The sequence below is a fragment of the Acinonyx jubatus genome, chromosome E1, assembly GCF_027475565.1.
Source record: "Acinonyx jubatus isolate Ajub_Pintada_27869175 chromosome E1, VMU_Ajub_asm_v1.0, whole genome shotgun sequence".
Classification (NCBI taxonomy): Eukaryota; Metazoa; Chordata; class Mammalia; order Carnivora; family Felidae; genus Acinonyx; species Acinonyx jubatus.
Genome location: NC_069397.1, coordinates 36,796,537 through 36,813,242, shown reverse-complemented (window position 1 = coordinate 36,813,242; position 16,706 = coordinate 36,796,537). Strand labels below are relative to the sequence as shown.

Here is a 16,706-nt window from a genome sequence, read left to right as displayed (position 1 = left end):
GTTATTTGCCTTCTATCCTTCTTTCACTTGAAAAGCATTGAGGTCTTACATCCCAGTGCCTGGCATATAATAGGTATCCAGGAAAAGTTGCTGCTTTTCTCTCACAGATGCTTGGTAGTTTTAACACTTTAGCCCCCAACCTCTTAATGTATCCTTTAAAAAAAATTTTTTTTTAATGTTAGTTACCTTTGAGAGAGAGAGAGCGTGCGCGCTCCTGCGCAAGCAGGTGAGGGTCAGAGAGAGAGGGAGACACAGAATCTGAAGCAGGCTGCAGGCTCCAGGCTCTGAGCTGTCAGCCGGAGTCCAGCGTGGGGCTCAAACTCATGGACTGCGAGATCATGACCTGAGCCGAAGTCTGACACGCAACTGACTGAGCCCCCCAGGTGCTCCTATCCTTCTTAATGGGAGAGATTTTGACAGCATGAAAGCAATGGTTGAATTGGGATAGATAAGTAAGCAGTACTGGAAAGGGGGAAGGAGAGGCAGCACAGTTTATGGCTAGTATTTCCTCTAAGGTATTTAATGTAAACCTGTTTAAATTTTCTACTTCTTTCTTTGTTTCTTTTTCTCTTTCTTTCTTTCTTTTCTTTTCTTTTTTTTTTTTTTTTAAGAATGTAATTGATCGGAAACCGTACCCTGATGATGAAAATGTAGTGGAAGTGAAGTTTGCCCGCACACCTGTCATGTCTACATATCTGGTGGCATTTGTTGTGGGTGAATATGACTTTGTAGAAACAAGGTCAAAAGATGGTGTGTGTGTCCGTGTTTACACCCCTGTTGGCAAAGCAGAGCAAGGAAAATTTGCGTTAGAGGTAAATGTACTTGAAGAGGATTGTTCCAACAGTCCATAACTCCAGGTTGGGGAATTTACATTTCTGATCAATTATTAGTACAATTATTTATAATTTAGTCTGAAATTTGTTGTGCTACGTTGATTTTACTTTTAATAGAATTTTGGAACTACCAACCTTGGTGTTATATTAACATTTTACAAGATAATGATTAAGAGAATATTAGAGTGGCATTTATTTATCCAGACAGTGGGTGGGAAAATAAGTAATATATTTTTCATACCAAGTTTTAAATGGCCAACCTTAACAAAGCTTGGGGCTAAGGTAGTCTTCGGAGGTAGGGCTCCCCAGGGTTGGTTTCTAGTAACTTGAGGTGCTTTGGCTTGCAACAGGATTCCTGTGTGGATTTCTATATGAACTACAATGAAATATTTATCAGGTGGTTCTTTTGTTTATACTTTTGTAGGTTGCTGCTAAAACCCTGCCTTTTTATAAGGACTACTTCAATGTTCCTTATCCTCTACCTAAAATTGATCTCATTGCTATTGCAGACTTTGCAGCTGGTAAAGTAAATTTCATTTTATTGCTGAATTGTAATAACTTTTTTGAATTTTGTGATTTTGAGGAAGAGTTATGTACATATATCAATAAATGTTTGTATTTATTTTATGAAGGTGCCATGGAGAACTGGGGCCTTGTTACTTATAGGTATGTTAATGATACATTCCCCTGCCTTGTCTTTTCAATCACTGATTTCGTAAGAGGTTCACACCTACTTGCAGTTGAGTAGCTTCTGCCTTATGATCTGCGGTAAATTCTCCTACCTCCCCCACTTCTGTGCACATTTCAGGAATGCACATGAACACCCTCTGGTGCTACTATCTGAGATTGTAAGATTTTAAAGTGAGCATCTGGCATTAGTAACATTTTTAGATCTATTTTTGGCTGAGTTTCTCATTTCGGTGCCTTCTCTTCCTCCCAGAAGTTTCATAGTTATTTTTCCAGCTTGAAGAACCTTCTCCGCTTTAATATTTTCTGGCCAGGTTTTTACATGTCTGTCACCACAATACAAACATGTGGGTTGTATAATTTTTAAAGCAGGGTCTGTAAACAAGTTTTTGCCCTGCCTGCTTCAATGAGTTAAGTTTTGGACAGCCTGTTCAGTGTTCTTTTCCGGACTGTGGAATGCATCTTCTCCCAATTTGCCAGTCCCCTTCTTTTAATGGAAGGACTGTCTTCTGTCTCTGTCTAGCACAATAGTCTAATCCCTCAGACTAAATTCTTTAAAAATTTCAGGCAGCTGTCCTATTTACAAACTGATGATTTAACTTGTGTCACACCTTTGATCTTCTGTTGTATGAATTCTGTTGGAATAGCTTTTAATCTTCCCAGAACTTTTTCTCCTTTGTATACTCGGAGGAAATGTTTTCTTGATATCTCTAAAGCCTAACTTGACCATCTTATTTAGTGGGGGGAGCTCCCCCACTTGTGCATGCCTGCTTTTATTGCAATACTTTTATTGTTTAAAAAAAATTTTTTTTTAAACACAGGGAGACTGCATTGCTTATCGATCCAAAAAACTCCTGTTCTTCATCACGCCAGTGGGTTGCTCTGGTTGTGGGACATGAACTCGCCCATCAATGGTTTGGAAATCTTGTTACTATGGTATTTAATATTTTTAAGTGCTCAAATATATTTGTCTTCATCCTGCTGTACATTATTTTGGCTACATAGTATTTCAGGTTTGACTGGAACACTGTGCTAAAAAATAAATGAATCCTAGAAAATCTTTATTTTAGAAGGTCCACTTTGAAAAGTGTTTATCAGAATCTCAGTATTAACCAGGAGCACGTGGACAGTCTTTATTTAACACAAAACACTTCCTAAACTGTTGTAGGGTTTGCCTACAAATGGGAAGTCATACTAATTTGGGTGACAGGGGTTCCTTTTAGGTACAGAGATTCCGTGCAGTGAGATGCCAGCCTGACACTAGTTTCTTGGGAATATTTATTATGTAGTCCAGTAGCTGAAAAATAACCTGATAAATAACAACATGATCTTTGATTTGCTTTTAGGGGTCCCCTGAAATGCTTTTAGGGGTCTGTTGTCTCATTGACTAAAATATTACATTGAAATTTAATAGAAACGGAAGCAAAGAAAGTAGGGAATAACTATAAAGTATATTAAAATTTCCAACTGTTCCATTGAGATTATTGTTTATTATAATGTTTACAGTGAATGATCTCTGTCCTTAAGTCTTGACCTTTCCCCTCTTACTCTAAGTAAGTGCGATCTATGGCAGCCAACTATGTTAGAGCTTGGGAGCACAGGGTTTAATGAGTGAACTAGAAGTACCTCTGCAAAGAAAGAACTGGAAATTCTGGAGCCAGCCAAATTCCCTGATAGCATTTTAGGTTGCTAAAGAGCAGAACCTGACTTGGATGTTAGTTGAGTCCATATGTCACAGGAATAAGCAAGAAAGTACGGCATTTAACAACTATTACATGTCTGAGAGAGTTTTTAAAGAAAGCCAGCCCTTGAGATTAAACCATTTCCTTTTGCTTTGGATGTTTAAAATTTTACATAGGAGTAAAAAAAATTTTTTGACATATAATTTCATGTGGAATTAAGTGTGCTAGTAAACTACCAGCAATACATTTTAGTGGGGGGATATGTGCACATTCTCATATTGCTTTTAAACAACTTTTTACTGGATTTGAGTAACTGTTCTAGTTGTTAGATGTCAGTTGTTTCATTAAGTGAAATTTAAGGGCTTAATGATAGGTTGGTGAATAGCTAGCTCTGTACCAGCTTATCTTCGTGGGAGCTACTAGTTAAATAAGTGCACAGAGCACTTAGACAAATAGCCTTTCATCACCTAGTATTGAAAACATCTGATCTTTCCAAAATTTTAATGCCTTTTTGTTTTTCACCACTGCATTAGTCCTTTAGCGTCTCTATCGTGGATTCTTATATTGATTTCTTTTTTTAAGAGATTTAATCAGCTTTAATGAAACTTAGATTAAGATCTCTTTCTAAAAAGTTGGTTTTTTTTAAGTTGGTTTTATCTGTGACTCACTTATATTCCTTGTCCACTCTACTATTAATTCTTATTAACAGGTGAGAATTTTGTATTCCATAAATACTTAAAACAACATTCATTACTGAACTACTTACTGCCATGATATTTCTGTTCATTTTACCTAATATTTATATAAGCAGTACTGCTTTTCTATTTATCTAGAAAGTTTAACTTGTCAGTTGACAGTAACTTTTCTCAGTCATTATAAAAATCCTTTCTAGTTTTCTGTGTTTGGTCCTGGTAGCTTTCTGGTTTATCAAACTAACTTTTACCTGACAATTTAGGCTCTTGCCTACATTTATCTGTTCTCTTCCCCTTTTCCATATAAGCACCCCCCCCCCCCCACCTTTCTCCTTACATCTTTTCTACCTTTGGTAATAAAAAGTGACTTAGCTATGTTTTGAAATGTCCCTCAGGCATAATGCCAATATCACCAGTAGGCCTTTCTTAGCATCTCTTTTAAACACTTTTTTTGTTGTTCAGACATGTGACTTACTAAATGTTTTTCACTGAATTTTGGTTTATTAAGTTGTAAGTTGTAGAGTATAGTGAAAGAGACATGTGACTTTTTCAAGTTAGTGGAATGAAAAGCATTTTGTTTTCCTTACACATTTCTTTCTTTTGTTTTTAGGAATGGTGGACTCATCTTTGGCTAAATGAAGGCTTTGCATCATGGATTGAATATCTGTGTGTAGACCACTGCTTCCCAGAGTATGATATCTGGACTCAGTTTGTTTCTGCTGATTACACCCGTGCCCAGGAACTTGACGCTCTAGATAACAGCCATCCTATTGAAGTGAGCCATACTTTTCAACCATCGGCCTTTCTCTCATATTTAATGAAATAAGTAATTTGTTATAGAGATACTTAGGACTCTGAAAAGAAAATTACATGAGCAGTTCACTTGTTTTTATAGCTTATATTTTTAGTCTTGAAAATCTCACAAGGTTAAGTTCTAATTATGTTTCTTTTTAAGGTAAGCAGTATAAAAATTTGATCTTTGTAGAAGTAAGTGCTATGTACCCATAAACATTCACTAAGTACATTTTTATTGCATAGAATGGGAGAACCATGCCTATTGGGCAGTATGCATAAGGGAACATTTTGATTCCATTGTTTGTTTCAAAGAAAATTCTGAATGTTTTTTTTTTTATTGTTGTCGTTATCTGTTTTTATGTATATTTTATTTCTCTTGACTTATTTCAGCTTAGTTTATGTGAATTAATTTTGCTTCCAAAGAACTAGACTTACAGTCTACTTTGATGTATTTAACGAGGATCCTATATAATTGTAAGCCATTACAATTAGCTGCAAGAAATAAAATGTTTTTCATCTCTCCTTTCTTCCTTCTCCAGTCTTCCAGTAAATAGATCCATAGTGATTTACCTCCCAGCAAAGCGGAGCCAGGACCCTCAGAGATGATGGGGATCATGTCATATATTCCACTTTATTTAGTATTAGTTACTACATGCTTTTTAAGGATCATCATTATGCATTTATCAGTGAGCTAAAGGCAGAAAAGTATCTTATGAGTTAGGAGGGTTTTCCTAGAAAGCTTTTTATGTAATTCAGTATTACTGGCTGTCTGCTTCCTGTTATAACCCTGAATCACACTGTCTGCCAGGTCAGTGTGGGACATCCTTCTGAAGTCGATGAGATATTTGACGCTATATCATATAGCAAAGGTGCATCTGTCATCCGAATGCTCCATGACTACATTGGGGATAAGGTAAAAAAGCAGTTTAAAAAAATCTTCCATTCTTTTATGGTGAAATCATAGAGTTTTGCATGGAAAAAAAATGTCTGCTTTCATTTAAATTAAGTTCCTAAGTAATTTTTCTAGATTCTAGAAGAATATACTCTGATCTGGCTTATACCTCCATTTCTTTTTATATTGACTCTCGTGGTCTCTTAGATGAATGATGTGTAAATGTGTTTGGGGGATGTGTGGGAGGCTGGTATAAAACTTAAAAGCAAAAGTAGAAGGCAAAGCGTATACATTCTTAAATAAAAGGTAGTAGACATTCGAGGGATATGTGTTTTTCAGTAAATCTGACACTCAGGTAATTTGAGTACTAATATGCAGATACACTATAAATTCCAAGGTCTTAATCTCCTGGATTTTAAAAATTGTGTTTTCTCAGGACTTTAAGAAAGGAATGAACATGTATTTAACCAAGTTCCAACAAAAGAATGCTGCCACAGGTAATCTTTAATAGCTTGAGATAGGAGTGGAGAGAAGGTGTTGGCACTCAATCCAGAGTGGGACATTTAATTTTTCCTAAATGCTTAACATAGGAAATCAAGTTGACTTATCTGGTGCCATGTGTTAAGTCACGGATCAGCATGAATCCGGACCTTCCGGTGCCCTCTGGTAGTCTGCTCTCCATGGCTCGGTGTCCTGCCACTTCCAAGAGTCTGAAGAGTTCTGTTTGGCCATTAAAATTGCTGCAAATTGGGGCGCCTGGGTGGCGCAGTCGGTTAAGCATCCGACTTCAGCCAGGTCACGATCTCGCGGTCCGTGAGTTCGAGCCCCACGTCGGGCTCTGGGCTGATGGCTCAGAGCCTGGAGCCTATTTCCGATTCTGTGTCTCCCTCTCTCTGCCCCTCCCCCGTTCATGCTGTCTCTCTCTGTCCCAAAAATAAATAAACGTTGAAAAAAAAAATTAAAATTGCTGCAAATTAACCATTTTTAGGAGTAAACTTATGGAATAACAGAGTTTCAATGAAGTAAGGTTTAAGATTTATAGTGTATAGTGGTCTGTGACTTACTGTGAATGGGAGTCCAAAGAAAGAATAAAGGTGTAAGTGTTGATTGAAAATGACAAAGAACCGGAGTTGGAGTTTTGAGTTCTTAGTGAACAAAAAGTTTAGAAAACAAGATTTATATAATGTCATTAGTATCTAATAGAATGACAAAAGTTCAGAGAGGCCCAGCCATGGGCTGTTCCTGAGGTTTATGACCTGTGAATTAAAAATACATACATCTATCTGCCTCTCTGTTGAGGACACGATGTAATCCTGACACTCTGCCCTTCTACCCACCCCCCCCCCCATTCCCCTGGCCATAAATGTCCATCTCAGTTTATGAAATAGAGAGGCATTCTGTTCCTTAAAGCAGAGCCAAAGAAGAATGTGCTCTTGCAAATTTTCCGAGTCTTTAGCATGCATATATACATAATACATGAGGAAAGAGCTTTCTGGTTCTTAAACTGTAATGTACATGCAGTAACCCAGAGCTGAAAATGTTTAATTCAGTAGATCTGGGGTGAGACCGGAGGATCTGCATTTCTAACAAGCTCCCAGGTGAAGCCAGTGCCACTAGTCTTTAGGCCACACTTTGAAAAGCAACACCTACCATGTACCTTTTTTGGGTTTATGTTACTTCTAAAGACAGTTGGCAGTTCAAAGACACTGTAGTTACCATCCATGGTTTTTATCCTGTCTGTCCTCACTACCCTTTGCTTAATTCACGCCTTCACAATCTCTACTGAATTCCACAGCTGCCTGCCAACTCACTACTTCTTGCCTGCCCCACTCTCTTCAGTTCTCCCTGTCACTCTGAGGCTAGCCAGGGTTATCTTTCTAAAGCAAATACTTGATTGCATCACCTACTGATTATTGCATCACCTACTGATTAAAAACACTTGAGATACTTCAGTCCCTTCACAGTATAGTCTGTTCTTTTCAAGCCATACATAGTCTTTTTTTTTTTTTATTTTTGAGAGAGATACACACAGAATGTGAGCAGGGGAGGGGCAGAGAGAGAGGGAGACACAGAATCTGAAACAGGCTCCAGGCTCTGGGCTGTCAGCACAGAGCCCGATGTGGGGATTGGACCCACAAATCATGAGATCATAACCTGAGCCAAAGTCGGACGCTTAACTGACTGAGCCAACCAGGTGCCCCAAGCCACACATAGTCTTAGCTGGTCAGCCCTTGCCTACTGTTTCAGCCTCATTGCTAGATATGCCTTCTAGCTTCAGCGCATTGAACATTTGCTATTAGTAATGTTTTGTGTCTTTCTTACACTTTTTCCTTGTATATAAACCATTTATTTGTCCACCTGGAATGCCTTTTTCCCTTTGCCTAATGAACAACTCCTCTTCAAGATGCAGACCAGAAGCCAACTCTTGTGAAGCCTTTATTTTCCTTGAATGTTTTTTTAAAGTTTACGTATGTATTTTGAGAGAGAGAGAGTGCGAGCAGGAGAGAGGGACAGAGAGAGGGAGAGAGAGAAAGAGAAACTCAAACAGGTGCCTCACTGTCAGCTCACAAACCTGTGAAATCATGCCCTGAGCCCAAATCAAGAGTCGGATGCTTAACCAACTGAGCCACCCAGGTGCCCCTTCTTTGGATTTTTCCTTAAGGGCTTTTCCTCTGTTCATGCCCCCATTATAGCGTGTATCTCATTGTATTGCTGTTTTGCTTACCATGCCACCAGTGCCATTTGACCATATGAGTTTTACTTCAGCCTTAGAGCACTGAGCGTTTTTTAAACCTCTGTTAATTGAATGGATATCATGGTTTTAAGTTTGTAGGTGACGCTTAGTGGTGATCTTGAATATGTTTGTTTGTTTCTGCTATCTTCTTGTTTGAACTTCCCTGTTTGTCTTTTCTTTACTATAATTTGTGATGGATTTTTTTTTTTTTTTAAGTAAACTCTAGGCTTAACATGGGGCTTGAACTCAAAAAACTGAGATCAAGAGTTGCACCCTCTATTGACTGAGCCAGCCAGGCACTCCTATAATTTGTGATTTTTTTTTTTGAATAATTTGTGACATTTTTTTTTATTAAACTGGAACAATTAGGGGCATCTTAAACTATAAGACCGGTTTTTGTAATAGAGTTTATTTAATGGAGAGGCAAGTGGACATTAACTTGACCCCCCGTTTATCTCCCGAACCTGAAAGAACCAAAGAATTGGTTAGCAAGATAGCGTCAGGAGCTATATAAAATTTCTGGTTTGTTTCAGAAAATAAAAATGTAAACATTTTAGATTTTCATTGTTCGTGTTTATCTTCTAGAGGACCTCTGGGAAAGTTTAGAAAATGCTAGTGGTAAACCTATCGCAGCGGTGATGAATACCTGGACCAAACAAATGGGATTTCCCCTCATTTATGTGGAAGCAGAACAGGTAACCTTATAAAAAGTCCTCCAATTTGTCTGCTGCTGTACTACATGGAATTCAGGCGGTGTTAGCTCATTTGCTTTTCTGTACTTTAAGTATTCTAGGTAACATTTAAACTAGCCCTTGCATTGTTTTCTTGGTGATCTGTTATCTGTATACTAAATGGTTTGCCTCCCCCTCCGCCATCATTAAAATCATACATACTTATAGTAGAAAACAAAATGTTGTCTACTCTTACTGTCCCCAAGGAAAACACTGTAAACTTGTTGACATAACTCATTTTTTTAAGTTTATTTAAGTAATCTCTACACCCAACATGAGGCTTGAACTCATGATTTTGAGGTCACTAGTTACATGCTCTTCCAGCTGAGCCAACCAGGTGCCCCTTGATAGAATTCTAAAGTGACCACGTCAGGTTTATCCTAGGACTGCAAAGTTGATATAACATTAAAAAAAACTATCAGTATTTTGATTCATAAACACTACACTAACAGAATATAGGTAGGAGAACCACATAATCACTTCAGTAAGATGCAGGAAAAGCATTTGTGAAAATTCAACACCCATTTATAATATCATTCTTAAACATCAGCGCTTTTTAAAATATTTTATTCATTTATTTTTAAATGCTTATTTATTTATTTTGAAAGAGAGCATGAGCGGGGGAGGGACAGAGGGAGAGAGAATCCCAAGCAAGCTCCATGCTCAACACAGAGCCCAACCCAGGGCTCAGTCTCACAACAATGAGATCATAACCAGAGCTGATACCAAGAGTCGGACGCTCAAGCAACTGAGCCACCCCGGCACCACTTAAGATTTATTTTTTAAGTAATCTCTACACCCAGTGTGGCACACGAACCCACAACCCCAAGACCAAGAGTCACATGCTGCACCATCTGAACCAGCCTGGTGCCCCTAAAATTAGTTTTAATGTTGGTTGGGTGGCAATGGGATTTTGATCAGAATTGCACTGTTATTAGTTGAACTGTTACCTGAATTCAGAGAGTTGTACCTCAGAATGAGTTGTCTTCCCAGCAGGACTGAGCTACCCAGGCGCCCCCGGTCATTGCTTCTTTACTCAAAGTTTTTAGCTTTTCAATTCTGTCTTGTGTAGTCAGTTTATCCATAAAGGTCATTGGCCTAATTTGACATTGAATTTGGGTGGTACTAATCTGTTATATATTATGTTATTTAAAATGTTCTAGGACGTATTAACAAATGATAAGTAAAGCAAACGATTGCATATTTGCAAAGTTGTTTTTTTTTTTTTAATATGCACTTCAGTTGTTTTAAATTGTTTTTGCAGTTTTCCTCCACCACTTTTTTTGTGCTTCATTGCAAAGCTCATCCTTTGAAACAAAATGTGTGCCTCTTTCATGTTTAGCAGTCACTCTAAACCTTTGAATTCTGAACAAGTCCATGTGCTAATGTAAGGTTGCCACCTTTTAGAAGCTTAAGAGTCTAAAGACATAACCTCCCTCTATAAAGATTAAAACAGCTGGCTGCAGTATTATTTATTGTTACGTATCCTCGTGAAAATGGTAACATTTTAAGGTTCTTGTCTGTATACATAACCCTTCTGAGGGGCCGTATTACACAGAACATGGCCTTTTATTTAGAGGCTTGTTATTTTGGGGCCTAAATGAGAAACAGCGCCTTTTCTCCCATTCTATACTATCGTCCTCTTCCTCACTGTTGCACTTTGTGTTCTCATGAGACATTTGGCTGTACTGGTTTCACCTTCTACTTTGTCACAGAAGTGTTGGCCCCTCCAAAAAGAAGGGGAAAAAAAAGTGTTGATACTACTATTAATAGCCTTTGTTTATGCTTTTCTTAGGTAGAAGATGACAGATTATTGAGGTTGTCCCAAAGAAAGTTCTGTGCCAGTGGACCATATGCTGGTAAGCAAATGGCTGTAAGTGGGAGCTGATGAGTGAATGTGGACACCATTCCAGTAGTGTTCCAATTAACAGGAAGTAATTACATATTTTTTAATATTTTTGATAGGATTAAATAAAAACAAGGAAATGGTAATAAAATACAAATGAAATCTAGGAAATCAAAAGAGGAGATTCATGAGGTATTTGTGGTGTTTTGATATTCTTCAGTTTTTTGAAATTCCATGTCTCTGTATGTTATTGGAGGCTACAAGGAATGAAGAAGGATAGGAACACCCAAGAAGCGATGTCTCTATCCTTACAAGAATCTTGCTGCACATTTGTGTGGGTGGCTAATTCTTTGTCTTCTTTTTAATTCTTGGGCATACTAAGTAAGTAAACAAGTAAATAAAGCCCAAAGATTGTTTAGAGTTATTATGTACCATTTACTGTGCTAAAGCAGTATCACTGACCCTTATTTTATAGTTTCAGCAACCCTACTGGGTAGGTAGTATTATTTCCTTTCTACAAATGAAAGAGCTGAGGCATAGCTGGGTTAGTTAAATTGCCCAAGATCGCCTGTCTGATGAGTTAAAGAGTAGGAATTCAAACGAAATAGTTGGATTCCATGAGTTTATACCACTCGACTCTGGCTTTTCAAATTATTTCTACAGGTCATTAGATTCTTTTGCTCAAGAAATTAAAAGTACCTTTCTCACCTCCTTTAAAACAATTCTTAGTAGGGGGAGGTGTATATCAGAATCACCTATCCTTTTCATGTTCCAAAATAGGGTACACTCTACTAGGGTTAAGAGGTATATACCCTTTCATCCTTAACCTTCCTTAGCATTTGGAATTACTTTTTAAGTAAAGCTGTCTGACAAGTCAGATGACAAGTTTATTATCCAAAATAAATCCCTAAGTGTCACAGTTTCTGTTTTCTGCCTCATACCTACAGTCTGCATCGTAGGACTGAGAGGTTTTGCAGTTTTTTTCAAATACTCTGTGACTGACCAGTATAGGCAGTATTAAAACCTGAAATGTCCCATTGTTAGGAAATTTTAATTTGTGGTTTAACCTGATAGCACAAAACTAGATAACTTAGTAAAATAGTTAAATGTAACTATAGTTAAATGTACTGGGCAATGGGCAAAGGACTCTCTTCTGTTTGGCATCTTAATTCAAAGTCTGTTTTTCTGTCGGATCCCTAAAAGACAGGTATGTTATCTGCCTTGCAAAAGCTTTGAGTTTTAGCTATGACTTTTTAGTGATGGAATCCGTCAGCTCTAGGGTGTATCCTATCTAAGAAATTAAGTCAACCCTTCACTACGTATACTTGTTAAGGACTGCACCTTAGAATGTTTTTAAATGCTATATGAAGACTTTGACCTACTTGAAATTTCTTTTACAGTAAAATCATTACTCTCTGTTACTCTATAAAGGGAAATGATTAAATTAAAATCACTGTTTTAATTTAACACGAATTTTAATTAAGAAACACTAAATAAACTGTTCTCCTTTTCTGTTTTAGGCTATTATGATTTTTGTTAAATTCTCTCTTCCTTTATACTAGTATTATTCAGGTTATGGAAGAGTTTATGTACCATTGAAAATGAGCTATTGGCTTAACAGACTCAAGCTCATATGTAAGATACCAGTCCTCTCTCTCGACCTTACCTTCTATTTCTTCCAATGACAAATTATTTTTCAAGTTTTCTATTTGTTCTTCTGTTGCTTAAGGAGAAGACTGTCCCCAGTGGATGGTTCCTATCACAATCTCTACTAGTGAAGACCCCAACCATGCCAAACTGAAAATTCTGATGGACAAGCCAGAGATGAATGTGGTTTTGAAAAATGTCAAACCAGACCAGTGGGTAAAGGTGAGTCCATAAATGGCCTAGCCATTTTTATCTTACCTAAATGAATTGATTGCTCTCACTTCCTTTATACATTTTATGGCCGGCTGTAAATTCTGCTTTAGTTTAGATGAGGACTTGCAAAGACAAAAACATTACTAAACTGTCCTGTGTGAAATTTAGGGCCAATTTTCAAATAATATTATCTGATATCTTCCCTTAGGTAAGGGAGTGGTACATAAGCAGATAAAAAGGGATATGATCAAAGGGGGAAAAATAGTAGATTATGTGTAAAGTCACATTAATCAAAAGGTCTGTGGTCTTGCAACTTCCAGCTGCGCTGTCATTGTAACAAGATGTTAACCTCCACCATGTGCTGTCATTGTGTATGCACAGCTATCGTCAAGCGAGGCCACACATATAATAATGAGTTTGTGTCACTGAAATGTGAAATTCCTGTAACTGGTGTTTTAAAATCATTTCATAAAAATAACAGTTGGTAAAGATTATTTCCCATTATTCTGTACTCTGTACCATTCATAATAAAAGTATCTACTATAAACTTTTCTCCCAATTATAGGTTCCTAATAAGAATTACACATTATCTCAGACTTTTGTATATGTGTGTGTGTGTGTGTGTGTGTGTGTGTGTGTGTGTGTATACACATACACATATATGATTTTTTAAAAATATACTCAGTGGAGGGGTGCCTGGCTGGCTCCTGTCAGAAGAGTGTGAGACTCTTGATCTCAGGGTTGAGTTCACACCCCACATTGGGTATAGAGATTACATAAAAATAAAATCTTTAAGAGGTGCCTGGGTGGCTCAGTTGGTTAAGCGGCCGACTTCGGCTTAGGTCATGATCCTCACGGTTTGTGAGTTTGAGCCCCACATTGAGCTCTGTGCTGACAGCTTGGAGCCTGGAGCCTGCTCTGGATTCTATGTCTCCTTCTCTCTCTGACCCTCACCCGCTCACACTCTGTCTCTCTCTCTCTCAAAAAATAAACAAACATTTAAAAAATTATAAAAATAAATAAATAAATAATTATAAATAAATAAAAACTTTAAAAATACAGATAGATACACACATATACATACTCAGTAGAATACTATGTTACCATTTGAAATTACATCTGGAAGATTATGTAGCTATATGAAATTTTTATGAGAAAAACCTATGTATGCTGTGATTGTAACTGGGTAAATAAAGGTATTATTCCTGCCGTAAAAGGTAGAGGGAATCAATAAAATAGCAGTTGTATTATCGTGAGGTGATTTAAAAAAAATACTTACAGGGGTACCTGGGTGACTCAGTCAGTTAAGCATCCAACTCTTGGTTTCAGCTTAGGTCATGATCTCATGGTTGTGGGATCGGTCCTGCATCAGGCTCTGTGCTGAGTGTGGAGGCTGCTTGGGATGCTCTCTCCACCTCTCTCTCTGCCCCTCCTTCCCTGCTCGTGCTCACTCTCTCTTTCTTTCAAAATAAATAAATAAAATTAAAAAAATACTTACATGTAAGTAGTAAAATTAAAAACATAAATAGTGAAGTACTTGTATCTTCTACCTTATTTTACCTTTAAGGTATTTGGTATATAAATATTATCAAAAATATTTTTGCCTGTCGGTCATTAGCCTACAGAGAATGATAACAGTCCGTGATTATCTCACTCCACAAATTATATGAAATTACCTTTAAAGTCCATGCAATTCTTTAAAATCTAGGACCTGAGCATTGCTATTCTGGTGAGACTATGGGCTGAGTAGATGAGTCTTTTTGTAAAGGTTTAGTCTTCCTTAGAGATTCCACTGTCCCCTTGTTCTTACATATAGTAAATATTTTCTGTGAACTTAAAACCATCCACCGAGAGTAGACATAGAAACCGATCCGCGTGATTCCCTCCCTCCCAACCATATCCTTCCTACCGTCTCTTACTCTGTCCCCCACTATGTCAAGTTTCTGTTTTCTTTCACCTGTTTTCATCTTTGACAACCGCTTTCTATCTTTATGTGTTGTTTCATTTTAATCCCTGCCTGCATATGTGATCTTTGTTGTTTTCACTCAGATATACTGAAAGCAAAACTCCTTTCACACCTGCAAAAGACTGCTTTAAAAAACAAATGGATGCGGCGCCTGGGTGGCTCAGTCAGTTAAGTCTCTGACTTCGGCTCAGGTCATGATCTCATGGTTCATGAGTTCAAGCCCTGCGTTGGGCTCTGTGCTGACAGCTCAGAGCCTGGAGTCTGCTTCAGATTCTGTGTCTCCCTCCCGCCCGCCCGCTCTCCCTCCCTCTCTCTCTCTCTCTCTCTCTCTCTCTTCTGCCCCTCCCCTGCTTCTGCTCTCGCTCTCAAATAAACAAACACTAAAATTAAAAATTAACAAACAAAACAAATGGAACTGTTTAATTAATAATGTCCATTGGGTATCTTTTCAGTTAAACCTGGGAACAGTTGGGTTTTATCGGACCCAGTACAGCTCAGCCATGCTGGAAAGTTTATTACCCGGCATTCGTGACCTTTCTCTGCCCCCTGTGGATCGACTTGGATTACAAAATGACCTCTTCTCCTTGGTGAGCCTCTCTCAAGTAGTATAATGGATTTTGTTGATTAAAGGATTTTGTTTTTCCTGGAGTATCTGACTGAAACATAATTAGAAGAATATGGCTCTTCCTGAAGGTTGAACACCTTTTGGGACTAGAACAAATGACTAATTATTAATTAACATGACAAGATTGAACCTATATAATTTACCGGAAACAAATCCCATGTCACTACTCCTAAGCCAGCTTTTTGCAATGAAAACTATCCTTTGTAAGCAAAAATTCTTTTCGGTAGAAATAGGTATGGGCCTTGAAGAAATTTCCCTACTGATTTTTTTTTTTTTTTTTTTTTTAGTCAGAGTAATTTATATTTTTCTAAAATAGTGATTGTGCTTGGCTGGAAACATCTAGAATTTTTTAACATTCCATTACTACTCAAATAATAGCCCATTAGCTTTAGAATTATATTTATGTGGGGCATCTGGGCGGCTGCGTCAGGAGAGCATCCGACTCTTGATCTCAGGGTCATGAGTTCAAGCCCCACATTGGGCGTGGAGCCTACTTTAAAAAAAAAAAGGATTATATTTCTTTTGGCTTTGTTCCAGAAAGGATTTAAATCAGCAATTAGTAGTATTATCTTTATGACTCCAACATAGGTTAGATAATTTCCAGATGTCTGTGATAAAATTGTCAGATTCCTCCTAGTGTTCCTTTAAAGTGGACTTGAGTTTTCCCTCCCTTCTGCAGTAACTGGTTTTGGATTCCTCCTTTGTATAAACACAGATTAGCACTGATGCACAAAACCTCACATCTGCTGATCTCATTGCTGAGAGAGACCTGTCCCAGGAGAGTGGTGTATTTGTGCAGTTGGCTGCTGTAACACGAGTTCCTTTTCCTAGCTCTGTTAGTTAATTCTGAAAGGCCTTCCAGTTTGCCTTCTTTCACAAATGAGTAAAGGACAGACTGAAGTTGACACAGTTGGCAGGTCCAGCTTTGAAAGAGCCTCTGTCAAAAACCAAAGCCCTAACTATTGTGTCTTTTCTGAAAGTATGAGAATTTTAAAAATAAAAACAAAGCCAAGGCCCCAGACACTGGATAGAAATAGGAAGTTAACGGCTCTCCTTCTTGCTTTCTTTTTTTTCCCTTGCTTTCTTTCTCATTGAAGTATAGTTGATGCACAGTGTTACATCAGTTTCAGGTGGACAGCATAGTGATTCCACGAGTCTGCGCCTCGTGCTGTGCTCACCACAAGTGTAGCTATACCACCTGTCACCAAACAAAGTGTACCTAAGTTGCTCTCTCACAAATAACAAAAAGTAAATAAGGGATATTGTCATGATAGGAGTTTTATTCTCATAATCCCCTGTGTTCTTTCAACCAAAGAAATGACTGACTAGCAGTAGATAATGCTGAAAATGCATGCTTGTGTTT

The 16,706-nt window shown here is 37.8% G+C and overlaps 1 protein-coding gene across 3 annotated transcripts in view; it reads left to right on the top strand.

Moving 5' to 3' along the window:
* The window catches only part of NPEPPS (aminopeptidase puromycin sensitive), a 93,586-nt gene that overhangs the window by 64,028 nt on the left and 12,852 nt on the right, over nucleotides 1-16,706 (top strand). For all 3 annotated transcript variants that reach the window (XM_027033941.2, XM_053212329.1, XM_053212330.1), the window contains 11 exons: nucleotides 612-812; nucleotides 1,258-1,354; nucleotides 1,466-1,499; nucleotides 2,342-2,456; nucleotides 4,505-4,669; nucleotides 5,498-5,602; nucleotides 6,018-6,078; nucleotides 8,901-9,010; nucleotides 10,842-10,905; nucleotides 12,622-12,761; nucleotides 15,171-15,305. In XM_027033941.2, coding sequence (XP_026889742.1) covers nucleotides 612-812; nucleotides 1,258-1,354; nucleotides 1,466-1,499; nucleotides 2,342-2,456; nucleotides 4,505-4,669; nucleotides 5,498-5,602; nucleotides 6,018-6,078; nucleotides 8,901-9,010; nucleotides 10,842-10,905; nucleotides 12,622-12,761; nucleotides 15,171-15,305 — 1,227 coding nt within the window. The remainder of the gene's footprint in view (nucleotides 1-611; nucleotides 813-1,257; nucleotides 1,355-1,465; nucleotides 1,500-2,341; nucleotides 2,457-4,504; nucleotides 4,670-5,497; nucleotides 5,603-6,017; nucleotides 6,079-8,900; nucleotides 9,011-10,841; nucleotides 10,906-12,621; nucleotides 12,762-15,170; nucleotides 15,306-16,706) is intronic.